Here is a 26373-nt window from a genome sequence, read left to right as displayed (position 1 = left end):
ACAGAGTTGATTCTGTGAGTAAAAGTATCACAGCCATAGTCCAGGTCATCAGAGGACAGTACATCATCCCAGTTCAAGCTGTTAATTTCACTGACAAATTCTTCTTGCTTATCCGTGGGTATGAATTGAAGGATCATTGTCTTACTTGCCGTGGCCTTAAATCTACTTTTAGCCAGTTTTCTCACACATAGGGTTAGGTTATGATCTGATAAGTCAGTGATTAAATTATAACTTTTAGTAATTCTTTCTGGTTTGTTAGTAAATATCAGATCAATGTGTGTACTGGAGCATTTTGCAGTCGTAGTTGGGCCTTCTACTAGTTGTTCTAGTTGGAATTTCTCTGTGATCATTTTTAGTTTTTTCCTCTTAGATTTATCCTCCCAGTTCACATTAAAATCACCCATAAGTAATAATTCTTTGTTTAGATTGCACTTTTTCAAGACTTCTGTGAGTTGATCATAGAAAGTGTCATCTGCAGAAGGGGGCCTATAGAAACCCATGATGTTAAAAGACATTTGCTGGGATAACATTATTTTTTTCCCAGTAAGACTTTTGCATGATTGACAGTTTGGAAGGTTTTATATAACCTCTGCCTCCTCACTGCAGGGTTTCAACAAACAGTGTTGTCAGCAGCAGGTTTTGTGAAAGAGCCACTGGAACTATCAAGATTTCCACAGCCCAGTAGCAAAAAGTTATTCATTGAGACATCATGCCTCATGTTAACAAAGTTTAGTCTGTTAAGGGAAAAGCCCAGCTCAGAGAGTTGCTGCTCATTTGTCACTGGCACCAGAGGAGTCCCAGACACATTCGAGCACAAATCAGCATCGAAGTTCTGCAGCACTCCAGGGGTCACTGGTCCAGGATTTAGCTGAACATCTCCAGAGAGCAGGAGCAGCATGAAGAGGAGACCTGCTATTCTCCAAAATGGGGTGGCAGATGACCGATCCACTGGATCGTTGATTTGCTCTGCTACCTGGGCTCGTCCGTGCCACAGGACAGAGGAATAGATTGCAAAATATCCCAGTAAGTTATGATGAAAACTCATTGTAGGAGCGTCAACTGGCCATGAGCCAGCATTTGTCCAAAGCTCAATCACTCGGTATCCCAGCTGTTTTCCATCAATAATGATTGTTCTGGCCAGACAGACACGTACAGGCAATACAGCAATGAGTTCCAACAGTAGTCCAAAAAGCACTCCATGAAACACAGCCCAGGTGTTTTTGCTGATAAAACACTGCTTTGAACTTGATGCAGGCATGCTTTGTGGTACGATAAACGGCCTTGGATGACAGTCCTATGTAGCAATCCCATCCACGATCCCGGTGGCCAGAGGGTAGTTAGGAAACCCCAGAAGATCCATGTGACCTGGACCGTTTCCTTTGATGTTGGAACGGATATACAGATGGTCTTACTTGATGTCTAATCTGATGTTTACATTTGAAAACCTGAACTGGCCTGGTAGCAGAGTCAGCAGGGGGGTGAGCTGACCATCTCCCCATTCCGATGAGTGACCCCCAGTCACATACCATCACTTCTTGAGTCCAAGGTGCATAGAGAGGCTCCAGCATATGTAGATTACATTACCAGCCAATGTTACAATCCACGTCATTTTCACACACTGTGGAAAATACAGTCTGATGGCTTCTAGTATCTAACTTTCCTCTGATGATAACCAGCTAAGTTAAAGAAATTAAATTGGTGAGCTAATGAGCAACCATAATTCACAGAAGGGGTGATAACTCTGTCTGGCGATAAAAGCGGTTACAATTAGTGGTAATTATGACAAAATAAACCAGGTTACACTAGACAGAGAGGTAGTCTGTCTAACTTGGTGTTACTTATGCTTCCACTAAATAAAACTAACTCTAACATGTGATAACAGAAAAATGTAATCCCCACATGAAACCTAGTAACCAATGCAGAGCAAAAGCCAATGTTAGAAGTTACGATAACGCTCCGGTTTATGATGCCTGTTCTATTTCCTCCGACATGTTTATTGCAGTCACCTTCTTGTTCTTTGTATTTTCATGGTGGCTGGCAAACTACTGTATAAAGTGACACAACACTGCCATCCACTGCTATTGGGTGTGTCTTTGCTTTTCCCTCAGAACCTTTGTTTACACCTTGTTGCCTGGGAACACAGATATGACAGTATTTTAAGCTGACACAGCTGACTTCAGAAAATTAGGCTGTACCGACCAAAATGGAAGTTAGTGTTGCTGGGGTAAATTTTTATTGCTTAGAAATATAAATAACACACCTTTTATATATTTAAAAGTTAAATAGTTTTGCTTTCAGCATTCCTTAACTTGACCTTGATTTTTCATGTATTTTTTTATATCTTTACTATATCTTAGCACTTTATCGGTTTCTCAATTAATCATTTTATACTCTTTTAATCTAAAATTCTTAATCACAAAGAGCATAATGGCAGAGCAGAAAACACAGATTCCAGTCTCACCTGTTGGTACTTTTTATCTTTGGGCCACAGACTGACCACTGGTCCTCTGTCCATCATCTTGACAATGTCTGACATATTTATATACTTGTCCAGTTCAATGACCTTCTCCATCCACTGGATTTTTGTCATGCCGTGGTCTGAAAATAGCAAAATGTTCAGCTGTTTCACCATGTTCTTCTCCTGCAAGAATATCATAAGCAACAGAAACGGATGAAAATAAATCACATGACAAGAAAAGTATACCAGTAGCAGCTGTAATTGTAACAATATTAGTGATATTACTAACTTTGATTTTGCAGTTGAGTGTCTGCATGGCAAGGTCAAGTTGTTGTACAGCTGCTCTGACCTGATGAGAGTCTGGACCAAAGTGATGACCCTCCACATCTATTTTCTCAAAATATATTGCTGCCATGTCTGCATGACCTGACCTACACACACACACACACACACACACACACACACACACACTGATATTATTGTCAGTCAGGTGAAAACCAAGAATCTATAAAATGTCCACCTTTGAGGTCTTGCGTTAAGCTTGAGAACTATACATTTTAAGAATACTGTGTGTATTGTATGAATGTTTTGATGTATGTACATTCAACAAAACATCCGGAACGTGAAAGATATAAAATTATTATCCTCACTTTATTGTCTTCTGATTTTCTCAGCAGAGCCATACTCTGGGTTATATGATTAATAATTAATGTGTGGCTATAAAATCTGTCTTATGCTGCTTGTTTTGTTTTTTTTTACCCTCATACCAGTCAAGGAAGTCAAGTTGACAGCTCTTCTCCATATAATGGCTAAAGATAACCAGAGGACATCACGTGATAAATGACAGATGCTGGTCATTGTTTTGTTACCTTAGCACGCTGAGAGCATTCTCAATTGAGTCTGTGAGGTTTTTCTCAGATGGGTTGTAGACATACTTCTCACAGAACGATGGGCGGACACCCAGAATCTCCACCTCGCAGCCTAAAGACACACACACACACACACACACACACACACACACACACACACACACACACACACACACACCAGATAACTGCAGAATTTACACAGTACTTATAGATATAAATATAGCACATAGTAGCACACAGGCCTTAAAATTGACTTCTTACCCAAACTTTAAACTTTATCACTGGGTATTTGTGCTCAGGAGTCTGTGTCGGTGGTTTAATGCTTGGGTTAGAATAGGATTTAAGCAGCTTAAAAATAAACTGAATGGAGTCACCTGTCATTAGGCCCAGCAGATATATAACGCAGAAATATGACGCATAACATGAAAAATGGGGAAACAGGAATGCTTACCCAACTTTTGGCACATTTTATTGTGTACTGATGACTGCATTCAAAGAGCTGATTTTAGAATATACTACTGATACTGATATTTCAGATCAAGACCTGTAATGCTCCATGAAGGTCAGACATAATGTGTGTGTCCACAGAATCTGTTTGCGTCTCATTTAGGTTGCTCTCTGGCTCAGTCAATGCTCTGTTGTGGCATCAATGGCCATTGGAGGTAAAGCATTCTTCCAACATTTTTTGTCTTTTACAAGCAAAAAAGCATCTTTGCAGATGCTTTGTGATACTTGAATGTGACAACCTTGCATCTAACTTTTCTGTTATCATTCATTTTAAATGTCAGGATAGCTGATCTCACGCACAGCTGCTGTCCTTAACCTGTATTTTTGTTTGTTTTGTCTGACAATGCCGTGATCATACAATAACAATTTTATCAGCAGCTCATTAATAACTGATTGTCAATGTAGTATTTGAGCTGTGATCAAATTATATACTTATTCTGTTACCTGACAACAGAAACAGAAAGAGATATAAATGAGAAAAACTGTATCAGTGATTTGGCTACATTAAAACACAATGTATGTGATCACAGAGCAAATGGACATATACACACACTGCTGGAATGGTGGCAGATAATCTTCCAGTTGGCCAATAATAAATTGGTTAGAGACAAGAAGTGTCCTGTCCCATGGCTTTGGTTATGATCAGCTTTCCTCCCATAAAACATCTCTAACTGCAGGACTGAAAGTGCGGGAAAGAGAAATGTTGGGGGGAAGCCTCAAACACAGCAAAGCCTCAAACTAAATAGACTTAGGGTTGAGGCTTAAGGGTTAAGGTTTCTCTTCAATTGTTTTTTTAAGACAAGACTTGCTTTTAGTATTGTATGTATTTTGCATTGCCAATACAAATTCTTTTATGTTTTTTACTAGCTATATGTTTATGTTTCCTTCACTCATCTTTCAAACAATCTGTCATCTTTCACCAAAAGTTGTAGTAAAGACACCAGACTGACTGATAATGTTGACAGCTTTTTCTAAGTTTTCAGGTTAACTTTCTCTGTACTCACCTGGCCAGTAGTACATGGAAACCTTCTTTCCCAACTTCTGCAGGGTGACCCATAATGGCTCTGATCCATCCCACCAAAGAGGCAATCGGCTGTCAGGATTGGTCCCAATCAGGAACTCCTTCTTAGAGGCTTCATCCCACATGTAGTTTCCAGTCATCTGATGAACATCACAGTGACGGCCTGACAAAAATCAACATAAATAAAAAAAAAACAACTGTAATCTATGTATCCAAAACCTCATATCTTATTCCTCTGTGCCATAGAGCTCCATTGTTGTTCACAAATGTCACACATTAAAGAGCCACATTGTTGCACTGGGTGACATGTTCCTTCCTTTGCATGAACACACAAACTGTATTTTTTTTAGGACTGAGCTTTGTTTTTAATGTGAAACAATTTAGTTAGTCTTCAGTAGGAAGGGCCGCAGACAGAGTTTTGAGAGATGGACGACCATATTGTTGGATTTGGTCTGAAGCAAATTCAGCAAATTCAGTCTAAAGCAAAAGAAAGGATATACCTGTGCTGAAAACTCAAAAGCCTCATTATTTCACATCATCAAAGTCTTACAATGTAGCTGATCAAATTTGAGGTGGATATAGTTAAGCTGCTAGGAGTTGTCAGTAAAACAATGGGGCCTATAACTTCCTGCTGCCAGTAGGTGGTGCTATGTGAAAGTATGTGAAATTTGGGAAAGATCTGATGTTGTGCAGTAAAGTTACAGCAATTTGAAGTCAAAACATCAAAATTTGCCACACCGAAATGGCAACAGTGTTCAGTGACAACTCACAAGCTTCACAATATGGCATCATCACAGTCTTAAGGCTTTTCTGACCAAATTTGATGTGGATCTGTTCAACCTGCTAGGCAGAGATCATAAAAGTACAGCACCTTTAACTTCCTGTTGACAGTTGGTGGCGCTATGACTATGAGTCAATATTGACATGCTCAGGCTGGGACTCTTATTAAGTATGAGAAATATGGGGCAGATTGGAAGATGTACATTTGAGTCACAATAACTTCCTGTTTCATGGCAAAACATCAAAATTGACCGACCATGTCAAGGTTGTTCGATAAAAACTCAAGATTTTGACACCTTTTCACCGCAAAAGTCTTTAGATGACACTGACCAAATTTTAAGTCGGAGTCCGCTAAAATACACCACCTAGAAATGGCAAAAACTGCAAAAATTGCACAGTAAATTCAAAATGGCCAACTTCCTGTTGGACTTAGGGTATGACTCCCAGAGGCTTTTTTTTTTGTCCGGAGATATTATATCTGCCTACCAAATTTCGTACTTATACATCTAATATAAAGGTGAGCGCTTTGACTTTGAAATTTTCTAGAGGGTGCCATTTTGCCACACCCAAACCCAAGATCATATCAGATTTTAAGTTACACCACTTCTGATGCATGTGCAAGGTTTCATGAGATTTCGAGCACCCCTAGCATCTCAAAAATGCTAAAAGTCATTAGGGGGCACTATAGAGCAGATGTGCCACACTCAAGCCCAATTGTGATATCAAATCAAAAGATTTACAAGTTCAAACATGGGTGCAAAGTTTTGTTAGTTTTTGTGCATCCTAAAGGCCTCAAATTTTGGTCTTTTGGTGAGTTTTCAAGCATCCACTTGGTGCTCGGGCCCTAATAATAATAATAAACTGAATAAACAATAGGTTCCTTGCACTTCCTTTCATGCTTGGGCTCAAAAACAATAGCGTTCCAGCAGTAAGCTTTGCTGCTTAGACCCCTAAATATAGCTGCAAGCGGCAGTAATGGGGGTCCAAATATGTTGCGAAACATTGTGAAATTTTACATTTTTAGAGCAGAAGACCAAATGCAGATGAATTGAAAGATTAAACTGATGAATGAATTTTGACTCTAGGCCACGAATTTTTTGAGATAATTGTGAAAATGTAAACTTGATTATTACAGTGTCACCTTGAGGTCAATGAGTGTCATTATATGTGCCAGTGGGTGGAAGGTGGAATTTGCAACCCATCTGCCAATTTTTGGTGTTTCTAGATCTTACGGTTTTTGCTCCACTAACATTTTTCACTAGCAAGGACCACACCATCAACGAGATACGTTCGAGTGATTTTATTGAAGAAAACTTAGTGCATGAAATCCGCTGGGTTGCTTGTAGTGAGCGGTGTAGGGAAGCTTCGCAGGGAATCCGCCGCAGCGCCCAGGCAGTGACGGACCCCCAAAAGGCTTCCATTACTTGAGGTGGGCTTGAGCAGCTCTGAGATCTTGGAGATCAGAACGAATGTAGTGATGGTATCTTAGTTCGGGAACTCCATTGCGGGAAGCTAGAGTGGCGGCTCCGATTCTGAAGGAGTGTCCGGAGGGAAAGTATGTGGCAGAAGTGATGGTGGAACCAGAATCGAGTAGCAACTTGACTGGATTCAGAGATAAAGAGAGGATCTGTCGCTATGGTGCTCTGAGATTTTCTGTATACTGAGTAGTTTGCCAGGGTTTCGAAGGGATTCAGGGGCAATTGAATTTTGGTTGGTTTTGGTTTGCTTTAAGTATAAGACCATAAGACCGTATTATATAGAAAAAGGACAGATCTGAAATGCAGACATGGCGTCAAGGGTCAAAGTGAGAGGTTGAGGAGATGAATTCGGAGCACCTGAGGAAACTGAAGGCAAGCAAGAACATAGCTTCTAGTGTTCGAGCCACGTGAGGAGTGCCGTATCCAGAGCGGATGGTTTAAATGCATGATGAAAGAAGGTCGGCTGTAAGAGGTAGGCGGCGAGGATTTTTAGCTGGCTCTTGATGGAGGCCAATTAGAAGCCACTGTTTAACTATTTTGTAGGTAAATGTGGATTTTTTTCAGTAGAAATTTAACTTGAATGACTAGTTAACAAGCAATCCATCACCAAGCATCATTATGTTAAATTATATTTTTTTTAGTTTAGTGTTATTCAATTCTCTGCTGAAGAGTCTGTTGGCGGCTTCATTTTGGCCATCACCCTTAGAGGAAAAGCTTCTCACCTCGCGCTTTTTGGTGAAGTACCTCCTTGCAAATGCTATCCTTCTGCCCGGGAACTTCACAGCCGCACAGCCAGGGCTGAATGTGGCAGGTTAGCAGCCACATGAGCAGTGGTGGTCAGTCGCTGTTCGCTGCTCTGTATTCAGTGTTAAAAATCTGATATAATATTGTCAGAAAACAAAGTCAGGTTTACCAAAGCACTGCAATGTCCATTTTTTCTGACCATCCATCCTCACTGGTCACCGGGTTGATGCTGCAAAGCTCTGGTGGTTGTTGCTCCTCCATACTGGGTTTTGTCTGGGTCCACAGTATGGTGGCTGAGACATGTCAAATGAACTGCATATCCAAAACGATTTGCAAATTTGAAAAACACAAGCGCATTAACAGAAAAAACAAATGCAAAAACCATAACAACATGAGCAACAACATTTATTGACAATGAAACCCGCCTACTATTAGTGCCGGCGCACTATTATTTCCTTCACATGTAGAAGAGGAAAGTTCTCACCTGTTTGAGAAGTAAGTGAAACGTTAAAGCATCTGTATGGAACTGTAAATGAGTGTGGGTGATTCTGACAGTATCTGTTGTCCACAGCTGTTATTATTGTACGTTATATTGTATGAGACGCTCTTCCTTCAGTTTATAAAATCCCAGCAGCATCTGAAAGCAGTAGGACTGATATGTCAAGAAATCCGCAGCCTCTGAGAAGTGCCACGCCAGAGCGCAGTGCCGTTACGCACGGCCGTTCGCTGTTTACCTTCGTCAGATGACCTGAAAATGACACCAGGCCTCTGCAGAACACACACACACCTCTACAGACATCAGACTGGTTGGTTATAATTTGATATTATGCCTGTTCAGACATGGGATGGATGGGATGTCCCCCTACTTCAAAACTCATCTCATCGTATCATGGTAACCAACTCTTCACCTAACCTGCTCACTGGCAGGTTTTCTTCAACAAACCATGAGTTTCTCTCTGTCTCTTCCCTCTTACAGAGCCAGATGCGCTGTTTCATTTCTTCCTTCATTCAGTCTGTATCAAAGTGTGTATTGAAGTGCATTACAGTTTTTTCTGATTGCTTAGGCACTATCTTTGAAACTAAAGGCTATTTTTGCAAAACTCCGGACACTAACCACAAAACCTTATATCAAACCAGCAAAACATTATACATCTCTTGAAAAAGCAAACAATTCTTGCAAAACTCTTCAAACTCTTTTAAAAAATTGTGTTTGTGAGTCAGTACAGTACACACAAACCATAATTTGAATAAGCACATGAAGCACCAACTATGCACTGACAGTATAAACGAAAAACACTTGTGGCTTTTGCTTTTTCTCCGTGCAGGGCATAGCAGTTTGAAATACAGTTTTCTAATAGTAGTAAATACATACACACATGTATCAAAATGTGTAAAGTATGGATGTATATTTCGATTCTAATTCCATAGTCACTGGTATGACTTCTGGTCTATTCCCCCAGCTGACAACATCAATGTTTACTGTTGCCATGGCAATGGAAGCCGGTTCAGTAGCTAATGTTAGTTTAGCGGAATATTAACAATGAACAATAAAACTACAATACGACATTTCTAAACCAAAACAACTATCAACACCAACAGCCATTCTATCAAAGACCTGAACCAGGGTGCTGGTTCGTAGCCTCACTGAAACAATGTAATCTGAACTTAAGACGTTGCGGTTCAACACATTACAACTACATTAGTAAGAGTACACTACTAATAAGATGTGAAGTGCTTTGTGACTTTTGCCCACCTGAAAGAATAAATGAAAAATATAAAGGATGTGGTGGCTGATTTTTTTCAAAACTCTGTAAAAGTAAATCCACATGCGTAAAACTGAGATCAACAAATGTTTTTTCAATTCACAAATAAAAACTGAGTTCACAAATGTCTGTTGGAAAGTTGTAAATGTTAGGAAGATATTCACAAATGCTTTTCATTTATTTGCAAATTAATTTAATGTATTCACAGATATTTTTTTTATTTGTGGAATTTGTTTGTGTATTTGCAAATCCGTTTTATATTTGCAAAATATCTTTGTGAGTTTAGAAATCTTTTTTTGTATTTGTGGAAGGTGTTTATATTTACAGATTACACATTTACACACAGATTGTCGACCTGTTCACACAAATCATTATGAAACAAATCTATCTCCATATGAGAGAAACATCTAGAGGAAAAATATTTAGGAGCTTCCATATGCACCAAGAGGTTTTTGACACTTTGGTTTAATTTCCTTTTTTATCGTCTTGTTGGTTGTGAGGCCGAAGGATTATTTTTATGTTGGTGTACCCGCTTTTGGGATTAATCCATGAATCTCCACTGTTACAAATCAACTGGTTTTCCTGTTAACTGGTTACCTTTGTTTGTAAATGTCGGGCGTTTCTCATGGTGACAGCAGATGTTCAAATCACAGAGAGGAAACATTGCTGACCTTGCAAATGCCTGATTATGATTTTATATCACTCATAACTTCATATACTAGACTATCCATCTGATTAATTCAGCTTATGGTTTATGGAGTTCAAAGTAACTGTGGGATCAGCAATATTCTTAACTGCATTTTTATGTATTTCCTTCAAAATAAAAACTCCCTACCCGGGTTTCGACACCAGGTATTAAATCTAAAGGAAAACTACATTGTACTACACCACTGAGCAATGCGGCTTTGAGAACTACCAGTATACCCAAACACACAGCCTATTTTTAAGCAAAAACAACCACATATTATATTTGCGTTTTAAAATACCTCTGCTAGATTAACTTGTGACCACTGTTATTGCAATGATAGCAGCCACACAAGCCCAGTTTGTTGTGCCTCTGTTTAACATTTAAGTTTAACATTCTTCGTAGATAAATAAACCATCAATAAGCTGAATTAATCAGTCTACGGAATAATGAGTGATATAATAATATAACTATAATATCACAATCAGGCATTTGCATGGTCAGCAACGTTTCCTCTCCACGATTGGAAATCTGCTGTTGCCATGACAAACACCCGTTGTTTACAAACAAAGGTAACAAGTTAACAGGAAAACCAGTTGATTTGTAACACCGGTGAGTTGACGTACTAAGTTAGCATAGTAAACTAGCGGTTAGCCAAGTGTAAACATCCATGTTGTGTTTTTTTTTTTTCTTAGATCACTGCATTCATTTTTCATGTTTTCATGTTTCATGTTCATGTTTTTCATTCATGTTCTTTACCTTATGAATACCATAAACCAATTGGAGATGTTTATATAAGATTGAAAAAATGGTTTCTGAGTTTTGTTTTCTGTGTTGTTACAAAGGATGTTGTAAACATGAGTGGTCTTTGACTAGTGACACCGCAAAAGCCATGTTGTTTTCCCTCTCATAGTAACGAGGCAGGTTTCTGACATTAAGTGAGGAGCTAGTTTTACTGTGGCTAGAAGATTAACAGTTGAATGTAAGATGTGAATGCATTTAAGTTCATATAGGACTATAAGAATTGTTTTTTCTGTGTGCTGTAAAATCCAGTTGTTGGTATGAGTAGGAGTGCGTTTGGTTATTAGTAATAATTCAGAATTATCATAGATAATTATGAATTATGAAATCAAAAGATTATTAATATCAATCAATAATTAAGGCACCAACTGTTGATATCACACAGGAAGGCACCAATACATTGGATTTGTGAGGAGCACAGTTGGTTTTTAGCAATAATTAACCATTATCATTGATAATTAATTAATTATAAAACTTAATAGAATTATTAATATGAATTAACTAATATGGGTCACCACCCGGAAACCGGGACCAATAACCAAACAAGGTAGTCTCATAAAAGAGTTCACCTAGAATGTTCATATCTGAAAGATATCAACATTCACAGGTGAACAAAGAAGGGTTGAATTGAAGCTCTGACTCCTTCAATCAGCCACTTTTCACAATATATAAAACACAATAATGACAAAAGAACTTCTCTTTAAAAATATAGCAGTATTTATTTAACTTAGCAAAATTAATGAAGTTAACAAATGCTCTGATCAATAAAACACTTTCTAATTCTACTAAAGCAAAACACAAAAAGCTATGTACAGAGTTGAACACATGCGTGTGTGTGTGTGTGTGTTTGTGTGTGTGTGTGTGTGTGTGTGTGTGTGTGTGACAAAATGGCGACATGATCTGTCATGATGATGTCAAGGGTTTTGGGTGCTGACGTGACTATAGGAGAGAGTCATGCGAGAACCAAATGGCAGAAGCACGGCGGTGTCTTGGTTAGACAATAGCAATATGATGCTGCCTAGTAGGTTTTTTATTTGAGTCTAAGATTGTTTCCAAGGAGGTGGTCCAGTTTTTGCAAGCCAGGATCCATACCAGGGGCGCAGAGAGAGTATTCGGCCTGCCTTTCTCAACATACCTGTAATGATAACAACTTTACTCCTGGACAGATAAGCATATGAGATCTCAACATACACACTACCCAAGTAGCGACAACAATATTCAAACATCCACACCTGAACAGAGGAGAACTGAAAAGAACTGTGAACTGTGGATGACTGAACTCTTTTCTACAGACTGACAAACAAAAGACTAAAACAACAGGATTTTGCTGTAAGAGACAATTTGAGTTTAAAAGTTTATTTTCTTGTTTTTTTGTTTTTTTTTTGGTTGTGTTGTAATAAACTGAGTTATTTTCTTTAATCCCTACTTAGTTGTGTCATTCTCTCCTGAGTTGAAACCTAGATGGCCTAATTGTCATAAAAGATCATAGTTGACTATAAATTCATGAGTAGTCAAGTACATAGTGTTACATGCTTATGTTTTTTCGAATCTGCAAAGCGTTTTGGATATGCAGTTGACACGGCTCAGCTGCCGTACCACAACATTATATTTGGCCTCATAAATTGTAATACTACTGCTGCATCTTTGCTCTGACATTGTATTTTAAATCTAGTTTTTTGTTAGATTCAGCTCTTCAACATGGATCATGGAGAAATTTAGCAGTTTAGCTTAGCTGTGGCTGTAACATCACCTCAGTCTTCCTCCATAATCCACGGTCTGTAACTGTTAGTGTCTGATTCCACAGTGTGATATTCAGCTGCTATTATATGATGATATTTTAAAGTATTTAGTAATATGATATTTTAGTGTCTGCTTTTCCCCATTGCTGGGGTAGCATGGAAGACAGGAGTGTTGGACCCACATTTCACTGTCCTTGAAGGCATCATTAACAGAAAACAGCTTGAGAGCTGTAGTTCTTCCAAGAATCAATGACATCACTGGTTCCCGGAAGAACAACAGATTAGATAGGATGTACAGGTGATTTATTTAAATTTTTTTAAAGTTTGAAATGTTAAATGTCTAGAAATTTGCTTACTTGCTTACTTTAATCAATCATTACCAAATTTTATGCATCTACTGAGTCATGAACTGACCCTCGGTTGTGCGAACTTAATTTCATACAAATCCATGCAGCCAATTACGAGATATAAACTTTTTGCATTTGTGGCACCCCCTAGTGACAGAATATTCTGAGACTGTGTAGTGAAGCTCAGACCTAGCATCCAAACACATGCACTAAGTTTGGTTACAATAGCTTAAGCCACTTTTGATTCATGAGTATTTATGTAAAATTTAACTTTAAGACACAGATTTCAAAATGTATGATTTCAAAAAAGAATGAAAATCAAAATTTCCTTCATAACTTTTGATCTATGAAGTCTGTAGATGATCCTTACAAATTTTCGGAATGATTGGTCGAGTGGTTTCTGACAAGCTCTCAAAAATACGTTTTTGGGAAAATTGTGAAAAAGAGCAGAAGGTCATTGGAGCAAAGATGCAGAATTGAGAGATTAAAATTATGAAATAATTTTGACTCCAGACTGAGCCGTTTTTGAGAGATTGCAAGAATGTAAACTTGATTGTTACAGTGCCACCGTTAGGTCAATGAGTGTACTTTTATGTGCCTGAGTAGTAAGTGGAATTTGCAACCCACTTGTTAATTTTGGTGAGTTTTGGTTGTACAGATTTTACTGCACAAACACTTTTAGCAGAGAAATAATAGAAGAAGAGGAAGAAGAAGAAAGAAAGAAAAAAGAAAGAAAGAACAAAAACAATAGGGCTCCAGCAGTGAGCCTCACTGTTTGGACCCTTAAATAACAATAGGGCTCCAGCAGCAAGTTTCGCTGCATGGACCCCTAATAACAATAATTCCTTTAGATACAAAAGGGCCTTCACACCACTCAGTGCTCGGGCCCTAATGAAGAGCTGTGTGTAATGGCAAGCTCTGGCGCAGCACTCAAAGGCTGCAGATTTATCAACATACCTGTCCTGCTGCCTTCAGGGGCAACAGGGATTTAATGAACTGAAGACGTTTTTCTTACAGTATAAAGCAGCTATTATGGACAACAGATATTGTAATATCCCAGATTCTTTTATAGATCAGTGCAGACTCCTTTGCTGACTTTCCTGCTGTAACCACATTAAATGTTTATTTCTGTGCCAACTTTAGTTGGAGAGTGTTCATTAGAAATAACTTTTTTATATTCAATGCATTTCCATATTGCAGCAAGTATTTAGTTTGCTCTTGTTAATAAAATCACCAAAACAGCAGCAGATTGATGTTGCCCCACAAACAGATGTGGCTCTGTTATTTTCAGTGCTAAGTCTATTTAAATTTCAACCAAAATACAACAACTTGGCTGTTCATCTTAGTTGAATGACCAGTCAACTTATTTGCCCCTCTCACTGGTTGTTGCGCCTCAATGAAAATAGGGTCCATAGTGTGATAAACTACCTGTTAAAGCCCCATTGGTTAATGATTTGTGCTTCTTTATTGCCTTGGGTTGGTGAAGCTCCAGGTTCAAATTGCATTGGGGTGCTTAGACCCCATTATACTTGCCTGCAAGTTTAGTTCTAACTAGATTTAGTAGGGGTTCAAATTATTTCAGATTTGCTAATTGCGTACTGGATTCTGTTTTAGTAAATAGAACCCTAATTGTAATTCCATGTGTCATATTAGCTAGAGCTCTCAGTTATTTTATGGCTTGTTGTTAAACGCTGAGAACGCAGAAACTTGAGTTTGAGTTATTTCTAAATGTTGAAAATGTTTCATCAGTGTTTCTGTGTCCTGGCTGTGCATGCACACAGGAAGCCTGTATATAGTATTTGTCAACCTACTTTTCTGTTGTGCCTTCAGTTCTGATGATTCAGCATTGTGGTCTGAGTCCAGCCACTGACAACATGTTCAATAATAAGGCAGCACTGCTGTTGCAGTGTAATAAGTGCAAACTGCCTTGTCAGCATTCTGCATGACTGGTCACAAGGAAGACAGTGTCCTCCAACACAATTGATGTCACTTCATTTCATACTCTAACTGACCAAATACAGGCTGCTTTTGATCCCTGGCCTTCATATTTGTGTCTGTCAGTCAATAGCTTCAGTTATCTCTCACAGGACTGAAACTGCCATAATCAAAAATAAATACAGAAATAAATAAATGAATATGCCATTAAATGCACCAAAAATAATATTAAAAATAAATATAGGCATTGATGAATTGATAAAATGTGACATAAACTGATATTTCTGTTTTAATTTGTTTCTGTATTTATTTACCTTTGTATACATTCCCCTATTTATTTACTTTCCTATATAATTTTCCATTTTATTTATTAATTTTTTAATTGATGTACGTATTTATTTCTATATTATTTTCCCTTTGCATTTTCCCCTTTTTCCCCACACATTTATTTACTTCTGTATGTCTTTTTACATTTCTTTATGTATTTCTGCTTCAATATGCAAATGAGGGGGCTGTCATTCAAAGTATGTCTTGGGGTCAACTTTACGTCTGTTGGTTGAACGACATCTGAGTGCATAGATGACTATGTCTGTGTCTGGAGTTGAGTAGTGGGAAATATTAATTCTGAAGGACTATGAGTTAACAGTTTGAGTCAAGCATAGAGGCTGCATTATGTGTAGCTTGGAAAAGACTAATATGGGAACTGAATACTGAATTTGAATTTACTGTGTATAAGAAAACAAATGAGACAAGAATTAACACAACACACCAACCCTCCATCTCACTCACTCTCTTCTTTTCCATCTCCTCCTTCTGGATATAAATCAACAGAAATTAGCTGTTGGTTATTTTAGAGGCAAGGCAACCATCTGATAGAAATAAATACATTAATTAATGAATGAATTAATTAATTGGGAAATTGAATAAATAGGAAAATTTATATAAAGGTAAATAAATACAGAAACAAATTAAAACATATCAATTTATGTAACATTTTATCAATTAATTAATGCCTACATTTATTTTTAATTATTGTTGGTGCATTTAATGATATTAATTTATTTATTGAGTCATTTTTTGGATAATTAATATTTAATTTATTTATGATTTTGGCAGTTTCAGTCCTCCATACATCCCCCTAGATTCTATTCAAAGGGAACCACTAAAGATATAAAGCCCTTACAAGGTCACAGCTAGTAACATTTCCATATCATTTTCAGCATGTCACAAGTCTGAATTGAATGCCGTCAGATGAACGCAAAAGGGCCCTATTTTCCCACAGGCACAAGGCCAGCGCTGGTCCTAATGCAGTAGTTATGCAATTTTCCTTTGCCTTAAGTCTACTTAGCCTGTTTGGTCATTTCTGGGCACCAAAGGAGCAGTCTTGCTCTGACATGGGAGGACAGACTGTTGCTTTGTTCACAGAGAGCGTGTGCTGTATTGCTGCAGTCTGTAACGCACGTTGTTTGATTTTCGATCGACAAACAACTTACTTTCTCACTTACGGTGGCACAAACACAGCAGTCCTGAGTGGGATAAACATAAGATAGTCTAGCATGGTGAACACAACTTAACAGGCAGCAAACTTTAACTACTCCTCAGAGTATAAAAGGCAAAAGGACTCAGCAGTCCATCAGTTTACACAACAATAACACAAGTTATAGAGTTTAAAAAGCTTAAAGCTACCAACACCCAATATAACACTGTCTCTGTCCAGACGCCTCTTACTTGATCCCATCAGAAAGTGAGTGGGGTGTGTGCTTCACACGGACGCTGACGGGGCCATCCTATCACTGTTGGCAGATTTGACGGCAGCTGATCCTCAGTGGTCGTGGAGAAAACAGTGGAGTTGACTCAGTTAAAGACGAGCGGGGCACAGAGACTGTCCTTCATTTCTGTGGAGAAATCCTTTCTCCGTTCTGCAGGCAAATTGAGAGCACTGGGTTGCAGCAGCAGCAGTCTCTCTCAGATCCGGTGATTGTATTCGGACAAACATGGGCGAAGTCTCGTCTTGTCAGGCAAGGGGAGAATATAACAGTCGGTTGGTGCAGACTGGAGCATTTACAATAAAGTTATAGCAACTTCCTCTGTCATGGCGAAACATCAAATCTCTACGTTGTGAGTATGACAATTTTCATACATACACACACACACATATTAAACGGGATAAATATCAGTTAAGATAAAGTAAAGGAGTAAAAGACAAATTCTAGCGAAAGGATAAAATCATAGGTAAAACAAAATCAATTAAAGGCAAGGTCATATAAGTAGGTTTTGAGTTGCTTCTTAAAACTGTCAACCGAGGTGGCCTGTCTGATATGAGGAGGGAGCATGTTCCAAATCCTCGGTGCATAACAACTGAAGGCAGCGTCGCCATACCTCTTGCTGTTCGTCAGTGGCACCTTCAGCATACCAGCACCATGCAATCTGAGGGAGTGATTTGGAACATACTCCGACAGGCAATCTGACAGGTAGGAAGGTGCTAGCCCATTCAGAGCTTTAAAGACAAGTAAAAGAATTTTAAAATCTATCCTCAATGTTACTGGGAGCCAGTGCAAAGATGCTAACACAGGAGTAATGTGACCTCTTTCACTGGTTTTTGTTAGAATTCTTGCTGCAGAGTTTTGGACAAGTTGCAGTCTATCAATAGTTTTTTTTGGCAAACCAGTGCACAGTGCGTTGCAGTAATCTAACCATGAGAGTACAAAGGCATGAGTCAGTTTTTTTGCACCCTCCAGGGAGAGGTATGGTCTGACTCTTGCGATGTTTCTCAGGTGATAAAAGGCTGTTTTAGTAGCATTGCTGATATGATTGTCAAAATTGAGGTCAGGATCAAGAATGACACCCAGGTTTTTCACTATTGGTTTTACCTGTTGGGCCAGATTTCCAAGTCTATTTATTATTTCATCTCTTTGAGCATCTGTGCCAATGATAAGGACTTCAGTTTTGTCTTCATTTAATTTGAGAAAGTTGCCATTCATCCACTGCACAATACTGGAGAAGCAGTTTCGTAGAGGGCGTAGGGCATCCTTATTGTCAGGTGCTACAGATATATACAGCTGGGTGTCATCAGCATAGCAGTGAAAATGAATCCCATGGTTACGAATAATTTCACCAAGTGGGATCATATAAAGAGAAAATAACAACGAGCCAAGGATCGGGCCCTTAGGAACACCATAGAGAATGCTTCACTTCTTGGAAACATGGTCACTAAGACTACCAAAGTAGTTTCTGTCTGTGAGGTAGGTATTAAACCAGCTCAGTCTGGCTCCTGAGAGACCAATCCAGCTTTCGAGTCTGTTCAGAAGTATCTCATGATCAATGGTGTCGAATGCAGCGGTCAAATCGAGGAGAACAAGGACAGAAACGTTCTTTTTATCTGCGCTCATTCTAAGATCATTTATGACTTTAGTGAGTGCAGTCTCGGTGCTATGTTTACCTCTGAAACCAGACTGAAATTTTTCATAAATATCATTGTTATGTAAGCCTCTAGCTGTATCAACACTGCCCTTTCCAGGATTTTACCTAGAAAGGGCAGGTTGGATATGGGCCTGTAGTTACTCAGAGGAAAGGCCTTACTAGAGCAGTCTTAAGTGGATCCGGGAAGATACCTGACTCTAAGGAACAGTCTACAATATCTAGAACATCGAGAATAAAACTATCTACAACCTCTTTAAAAAAGGAAGTGGGAATGGCATTGAGTGAGCAAGTGGAGGATTTCAATTGAGAGATAATATTCCTGAGTTCCCTTTCACATTTAGATTTCCTCGAGCAGCGCTGGCATATTTTTGAGTGGTAGTGTTTATAATACTAGTCCTGATGCTGACAATCTTATTTTCAAAGAACGAGACAAACTCCTCACACTTTGACTGTGAGGGAAGATGAACATGCTTGTTAAAGTGGGTGGGTTTTAGGAGATGGTCAATGGTTTCAAATAAAATTCTGGGATTATTCTCATTGGCGTTAATAATTTTAGAGAAATATGCCTGCCTTTCACAGCGCAAGGCATTGTTATAAGCAGAAATAGATTTTATGAGAATATCGCAGTGGACTGTTAGCTTGTTTTCCCTCCAAGCACGCTCTGCTCGATGGCATTCCCTCTTTGGGAGGCCTATTTGCTCATTTTTCCAGGGGGTGGCCTTAGTTTGTGATTTCTTTTTTATTCTCTCCAGTGCCACTATGTCTAGAGATGGCCTTGATTTATGATTGAAGTTATTAACCTTTTCATATAATGATGTAGGTTCATCAGAAAAAGCCTGACTGTGCAAATGGTTTGAGAACATAATGGCTGAGGAGAGACCAAGAAATCGTCTTTTAGTAAGACACTTAGTGTCATTGTTATCTAAGTGTGAGATGGTGACATTAAAAAACAAGCAGTAGTGGTCTGACGCAGCTAAGTCAACAATCCTTTCAACCACAGTATGCAACCCTCTAGAAATCACTACATCTAAAGTGTGGCTGCAGTTGTGAGTTGGCCTGGTAACATGCTGCATTAAGTCAAAGGAATGTAAAACTTTTAAGAAATCCACAGCCCTGCAGTCAAGGGTACTATCAATATGCAAGTTCAGGTCACCGGTTAGGAGAATGCTGTTATAGTTGGTGACACAGACTGAGAGTAGATCCGCGATTTGAGGTAGAAAAGAGGCTGAATACTTTGGTGGTCGATAGATTGTGACTAGGAGCACAGAAGTTTGACTTTCCAGTATAATGGCCTGATATTCAAAAGAAGTAAAATCACCAAAGCTGAGGTTTTTACATTTAAAAGTATCTGAGAAGATAGCAGCCAGCCCTTCTCCTCGCTTCCCTTCCCCTTGGATAAAGTTGTTATTTTAATATTATTTAAATATTTCGACGAAACAATGATGGAACTTAGCTTTTCAAACGCTAACCAGCGATTTCAAAACCTGATTTTGTATCTGTTTATTTGAGGATATTATATATACTTAAAGCATAAATGAGGACTTATGCAGACTTAAGCACTTATACAAATATGCAGTGGAGGAGTAGAACTGCAACGTTTAGTTTAATTATCCTATATTAATTGTTTGCACAAGATAAGCAACGGTGATCAAAAGTTATCAAAACCTTGAGTTTTTGCTGAACGCCCTTGCCGTAGTGAAGCGGCAAACTTTGACGTTTTGCCATGAAGCAGGAAGTTATTGTAGCTTGAATATACATTGTCCAACCTGCACCAGATGTCTCATGCTTGATAAGAATCCTGTCCTATTTAGTCATAGTCATAGCGTCACCTACTTACAACAGGCAGTCAGCCTTATATGACATCATCTGATTCACGATGTGGTCTACAGTTGATATAAAGCAACATGATGTTTACTTAATGGGTGTTCTCCAGCACCACATAGTGGACACAGGAAATAGTATTTAACTCCTTCGTACAATATTTGATAAAAGTCCAATCCTGAACACATCTGCGTGCCTCCAATAAAAGCCTTTCGACTGCGCCACACCCCGACGCGCACAAGGGCCCGATAATGAATAATGAATCATAATCACAGCGCCACCTTCTGGCAACAGGAAGTCATAAGCTCCATTCTTTTACTAACTATTCCTATCAGCTTAACCAGATCCACCTAATATTTGGTCAGCTAATTTGTCAGATCTCAATGATGCTAAATACCGAAGCTTTTGAGTTTTCACCAAAAGCTATTGCCATGGCGACGCATTGTTCACCATGAAACAGGACATGACAAAACGGCTCAAGGGTGCCCCCTAGAATATTTCAAAGTCAAAGCCCACACCTTTAAATTTGACATATGTGAACGAAATTTGGCAGGCACATGTATCATGTCCAAATGCACAAAAAAGCCTCTTGGAGCCATACCCTAAGTCCAACAGGTCCATTTTGAATTAACTTTGCAATTTGTGCTCCATTTTTGCCATTTGCAGGCTTTGTATTTTAACGAACTCCTCTTAGAGATTTGAACCAACCTACTTCAAATTTGGTTGGCTTCATCTTAAGACCTACGATGAAAAGTTATCAAAATCATGAGTTTTCGTGGAACAGTCATGATGTGGTGCGCTGCTCAATTTGCATGTCTCGCCATGAAACAGGAAATTGCTGTAACTCCATTGGACTTTGTCCATTCTGCCCCAAATTTCACAAGCTTGATTCAAATTCCTTTGATTTACGTGTGGTGTACATTTGATATACATCAAAATATATGGTTTTTCCATTGGCACTATTGGCTACACTGACTCAAACCATGCCACGCTGATTTGCGTTTCCGAAATGAAATTTGTCTATCCACCATTTTACAGCTGTTATTTGAGTCAATAATAGTGAAACCAGTAAACCATTACTGGTTTCACTCCGGGGAGTTGTGCCCGAGATTGGCCATCTCCGAAGTCGAGCCAAAGCACACCCGGCCTGACTCAAGGCACATAGCAATGATGACTTGCCGACCACGGTCAACCCATGATGACCCCTCTTCTCCCCACTTCTCACCCTAAAACAAGCTGTGTTGCGAGACTCAAGACGTCTGTGTTGGAGATGACAGAAAGATGTTTTTAAAAGCCTGTGTGTGTTCAGCTCTCACTACTTATATAGCTTCCAACTGAATCTCTGTGATTAGTGTCGCTCCTGTGTCCCTGTTTGTACTTTCAGAAATCTCCTTTATTTTAGCATTTCCTGATGGCGTTCAGCTGTATATAGCAAAAAAATTAGGAGCACACATATAATATATATATAGCATTAAGACCTTAATGCTATATTATGAAGATTGTGAGTTTTCCTCAAATTCTGTTGCCGTGGCAACACGGCAACTTTCAATGTTTCATCATGAAAATACATACAACTCAATTCCACATTGTGAGACCTTCCACAAATTCCACATGCTAGGTAAGAGTCCTGGTCTGAAGACATGTACAAACCAATATTGAATTATAGTCACAGCACCACCTACTGGCAACAGGAAGTCATAAGCCCCATTCTTTTACTAACTTAAAATTTGGTCAGCTACGTTGTAAGACCTAAGGGTAAGACCTGCTAAATAGTGAAGCTTTTGAGTTTTCATCAAAAGCTGTTCACATGGCAGTGCGTTGTTCACCATAAAACAGGAAGCTGTTTTTGAGGTGCTAGGGATGCTTGAAAACTCACAAAACTTCCTCTTGGAGCCATAACCTAACTCCAACAGGAAGGTGGCCGTTATAAATTTACTGTGAAATTTTTGTGCAGTTTTTGACATTTGCAGGCCTTGTACTTTAACAAACTCCTCCTTGAGATTTGACCCAACCAACCTCAAATTTGATTGGTGTCATCTGAAGACCTTTGTGATGACAACTTAGCAAAATCTTGACTTTTCACAGAACGCCCTTGATGTGGCGTGCACATAAATCTGTGTTTCGTCATGAAATACAAAGTTGTTGTAACTCCACTGGACTTTGTCAAATCTGCCCCAAATTTCACATACTTGATTGGAGCCCAGGCCTGAACACATTTACATGTTAATATTGAATCACAGTCATAGCGCCACCTCCTGACAACAGGAAATCAAACTCATGTGACAAAAATCAGCAATTTACATGAAATTTACATGGTGTGGTCTAAACATGATATACAGCAACATGATATATAATTAAAGCAGCAAGCAGCGTTGAACGGGCACAGTTGAGGGGTTTCTGTCGCGGGCATGTAGATGTCTTCAGACCCGGGCTGTTTTCAGACAGTGTAAGAAGGAGATAAACATCACTTCCTTTGTCCACTATCTTACCTGCTGCTGGGGCTGCTTTGCTGCAATTTCGTGGGGGGCGCTATTCAGCCAGTTTGATTGCACTTCTAAGTGGCGTACATTTAAATGTACATTGTTATGAGTACTTGCTGGACAAAGACGTGTAACTTTAGTTTTTCACTGTTATCTAACATTGCATGAAGGAGTTAAATATCATTTCCTGAGTCCACTATATTGTGCTAGAAAACACCCATTAAGTGAACATCATGTCGCTGTATATCAACTGTAGAGCACACCTTGAAAATTTCATGTGAATCAGATGATGTTTGTCATATAAGGCTGAGTTGCTCACACCTGTGTCATCAAAAAGTTTTGAGCCTGGTCACTTGAATTTCAATTAGTAAATTGAAAAGTCTTGATGAGTTTGTGTGTAAAACAAATTAATTTCCTATACTTCATCGTCTATTTTTAGAAAAGTAAACACTTTTAACCCACATGATCTGGTCAAAGTTTGATTGAAATGTGTACTGTCACTGGGCTCTATAGTGTGAGTATTTAAATCGCATTTGCCCCTAAAAATAGATATGTGTGAAGTGGAGAAATAATTTACTCACACACTGTGCGACTACAAATTACAACCATAACACTATATGAAACGCTAGAGGGATTTAAAGTTGAAACAACGGATACAAAAAGTGGTGACGCTCAGAAGGCTAGTGGAGCGTAAGCTGCAGCATGAGCGGAAAGAAGCACAACCAGTTAGTCTCCGCTCAGCTCTCAGCTAGACCCGGCTCTCTGTTTGGATGCAACCGGACCACCGAGCCCCAGTTAGTTATTCAGGTTAAAGTGGGAAAAACCAGTGGGTCTGTCCGCCAGCGGAGTGAAGTGAAACCTGCGGAGGAAACACCAGGACCATCATGGAGAAACAGTCCGTAAAGGAGCTGCTGTGTTCAGCTGCACAGATAGGAAATCCCGCGGCTGACAGGATGTACCATTCTGTTTGGAAAAATATTTTACTCTTCTCTTTTTGGTTTATAACAGCAATTGGCAATGTTGGGACGGGCAGTGGTGCGTTTGCTTATTAGCAATAATTCATAATTATCACAGATAATTCATAATTATCACAGATAATTATGAATTATGAAATCAAGATATTGTTAACCTTAATCAATAATTCAGGCACCAACTGTTGGATCTGTGAGGAACACAGTTGATTATTTGCAATAATTATCAATTATCAACCGGGACCAATAACCAAACAAGGTAGTCTCATAAATGGGTTCACCTAGAATGTTAATATCTGAGAGATAAACATTCAAGGGTGAACAAAGAAGGGTTGAATTCGAGCTCTAACTCCTTCAATCAGCCACTTTTCACAATATGTTACACACAATAATGACAAAAGAACTTCTCTTTAAAGATATAACAGTGTTTATTAAACTTAGCAAAATTAACAAAGTTAACGAATGCTTCATTCAATAAACAACTATTCTAAAAATCTAATTCTACCAAACAAGACACAACAGCTATGTACAGGGTTGGACACATGCAGGGGAATGCATATGTGTATGTGTGTGTGTGTGTGCGTGTGTGCGTGCAAGACAAGATGGCGACTGGGCCTGACGTGATGACGTCTACGGTCTGCAACACGGACGTGACTGTGGGAGGAAGTCACGTCACGCGAGACCCAAATGGCAGAAGTACGGCGGTGTCTTGGCTAGACAAAAGCAAGATGGTGCTGCCTGGTGGTCGATGGTGAACAAAACTAACAGGCAGCAAACTTAAAATACTCCTAAGTGTAAGCAGAGAAAAATGGACTCAGCGGTCCGTCAACTCACACAACAAGAACAATAGCAATAAAGCTAAAAAGCTAAATACTAAACAACAGCAACTGATGCTGAAAAGAACACACAACTAACACTGCCTCTGCCCAGACTTATGCCTCTTACTTGGTCGCTTCAGAAAGCGAGCAGGGAGTGTGTGTAGTCCGTCTTAATGTCCAACTTTGTCCTTGGCTCAGATGCAGACGGTGGCCATTCTCAAACGGTCGGCGAAAATCACGGCAGCTGGCTCTCAGTGGCATGGCTGAGAGAACAGCAGAGTCGACTCGGTGAAGTCGAGCGGGGCAGAGACGTTCCACATTTTCCTGATGTAACTTTGTTTCTTCCTTTTCGAGGGAATTTGAGGACGCTGGTTGCAGCAGCGGTCTCTCTCGGATCCAGGAATGTGTTCGGGTGAACACGGCAAAGTCTCATCTCGGAGTCTTCGATGAGGGGAAAACATGTGCGTGGGGTACCCCCTTTAGTCAAGCTGACTCACAGAGAAACAAAAGTTACCCCTAGCTCAGTGACATGGGAAAGACGTGTTTCAGGGCGTGCTCACGTTTTAAAGGGGCGGTGATGTCATGGCTGCATCATCAGGACACTCTGCTGTGCAGGAGCGTCTCCGCCAATGAGGGACTGTATGTTGACTGTTCCCTGCTGAGGATTGAAAATCGCAAAGTATCCTTGGAAATGGAGTTTGCAATGGAGTCCCATTGTCTGTATGCAGCATTTTGGTGCTATTCCTTTGTCTCGGGGGAAACAAAAGAAAAAGCACCTCGTGGTCAGGCCTCACAGGTTACATGTAGGCCTTCTCTGTGTGACCTCGTGGTTTGAGGCCCAACAGCAACCAGCATATTAGGTTCATTATTGCCACCCTCCGCTTCGGACTACTAACCAATGATTAAATCCTACACATTAATCCTGTCTGTCTAATAAACTAAAAAAAAAACTGCTGCTCCACCCTCATGGCAGGTCCATTAAAGTTTTAATGCTGAGCTCCGGAACTCCAGTCTTCCTGGGTTCTTCTCTCATATAGGCTACAGTCTTTCTTGATCATTAGTACAATATATGATCACATATATTGTACTAATGCCACAGCCAAGTGGGAAAAAATATGTGCATATATCAACATCAGCAACTGGCAAAAAGTGATCATGTTAAATAATCATGATCTCAATACTGAACAAAAATAATCGTGATTATGATTTTTGCCATAATCGAGCACCCCTAAAAACAACATAAATTGTGATTTACATACACACACACACACACACACACACACACACACACACAAAGAGTTTAAATATGTATGTGATAAATTGTAAATATGTATGTAATGAATTGCTTTCTTTAAGAAACTGTTACTTGAACATTTTTCAGTGTGTTCCTAAAGTTATATGTGTGCTCCTAATTTTTTTCATTTAGGAGCACAGTCCAAGGGCTTCTGTCACAGGCATGTAAAGAAAACAATTCATTACATACATATTTACAATTTATCACATACATATTTAAACTCTTTCTGTGTGTGTGTGTGTGTGTGTGTGTGTGTGTGTGTGTGTGTGTGTGTATGTAAATCACAATTTATGTTGTTTTTAGGGGTGCTCGATTATGGCAAAAATCATAATCACGATTATCTTGTTCAATATTGGATCACAATTATTTAACACGATTACTTTTTGACTGTCATTTTTGCCAATTGCCGATGTTCATATATGCACATATTTTTTCCCACTTG

At 39.2% G+C, this 26373-nt stretch overlaps 1 protein-coding gene across 1 annotated transcript in view; it reads right to left on the bottom strand.

The window, feature by feature from the left end:
• Positions 1 to 26373, bottom strand: part of enpp6 (ectonucleotide pyrophosphatase/phosphodiesterase 6) — a 63099-nt gene that overhangs the window by 32587 nt on the left and 4139 nt on the right. Inside the window, exons 2-5 of the mRNA XM_044363799.1 lie at positions 4839 to 5018; positions 3328 to 3439; positions 2748 to 2889; positions 2462 to 2641 (exon numbers count right to left, since the gene is read on the bottom strand). Coding sequence (XP_044219734.1) covers positions 2462 to 2641; positions 2748 to 2889; positions 3328 to 3439; positions 4839 to 5018 — 614 coding nt within the window. The remainder of the gene's footprint in view (positions 1 to 2461; positions 2642 to 2747; positions 2890 to 3327; positions 3440 to 4838; positions 5019 to 26373) is intronic.

Source organism: Thunnus albacares, chromosome 10, assembly GCF_914725855.1.
Source record: "Thunnus albacares chromosome 10, fThuAlb1.1, whole genome shotgun sequence".
Lineage (NCBI taxonomy): Eukaryota > Metazoa > Chordata > Actinopteri > Scombriformes > Scombridae > Thunnus > Thunnus albacares.
Note: the sequence above shows the minus strand (reverse complement) of the source record. Positions and strands in the feature narration are given on the sequence as shown.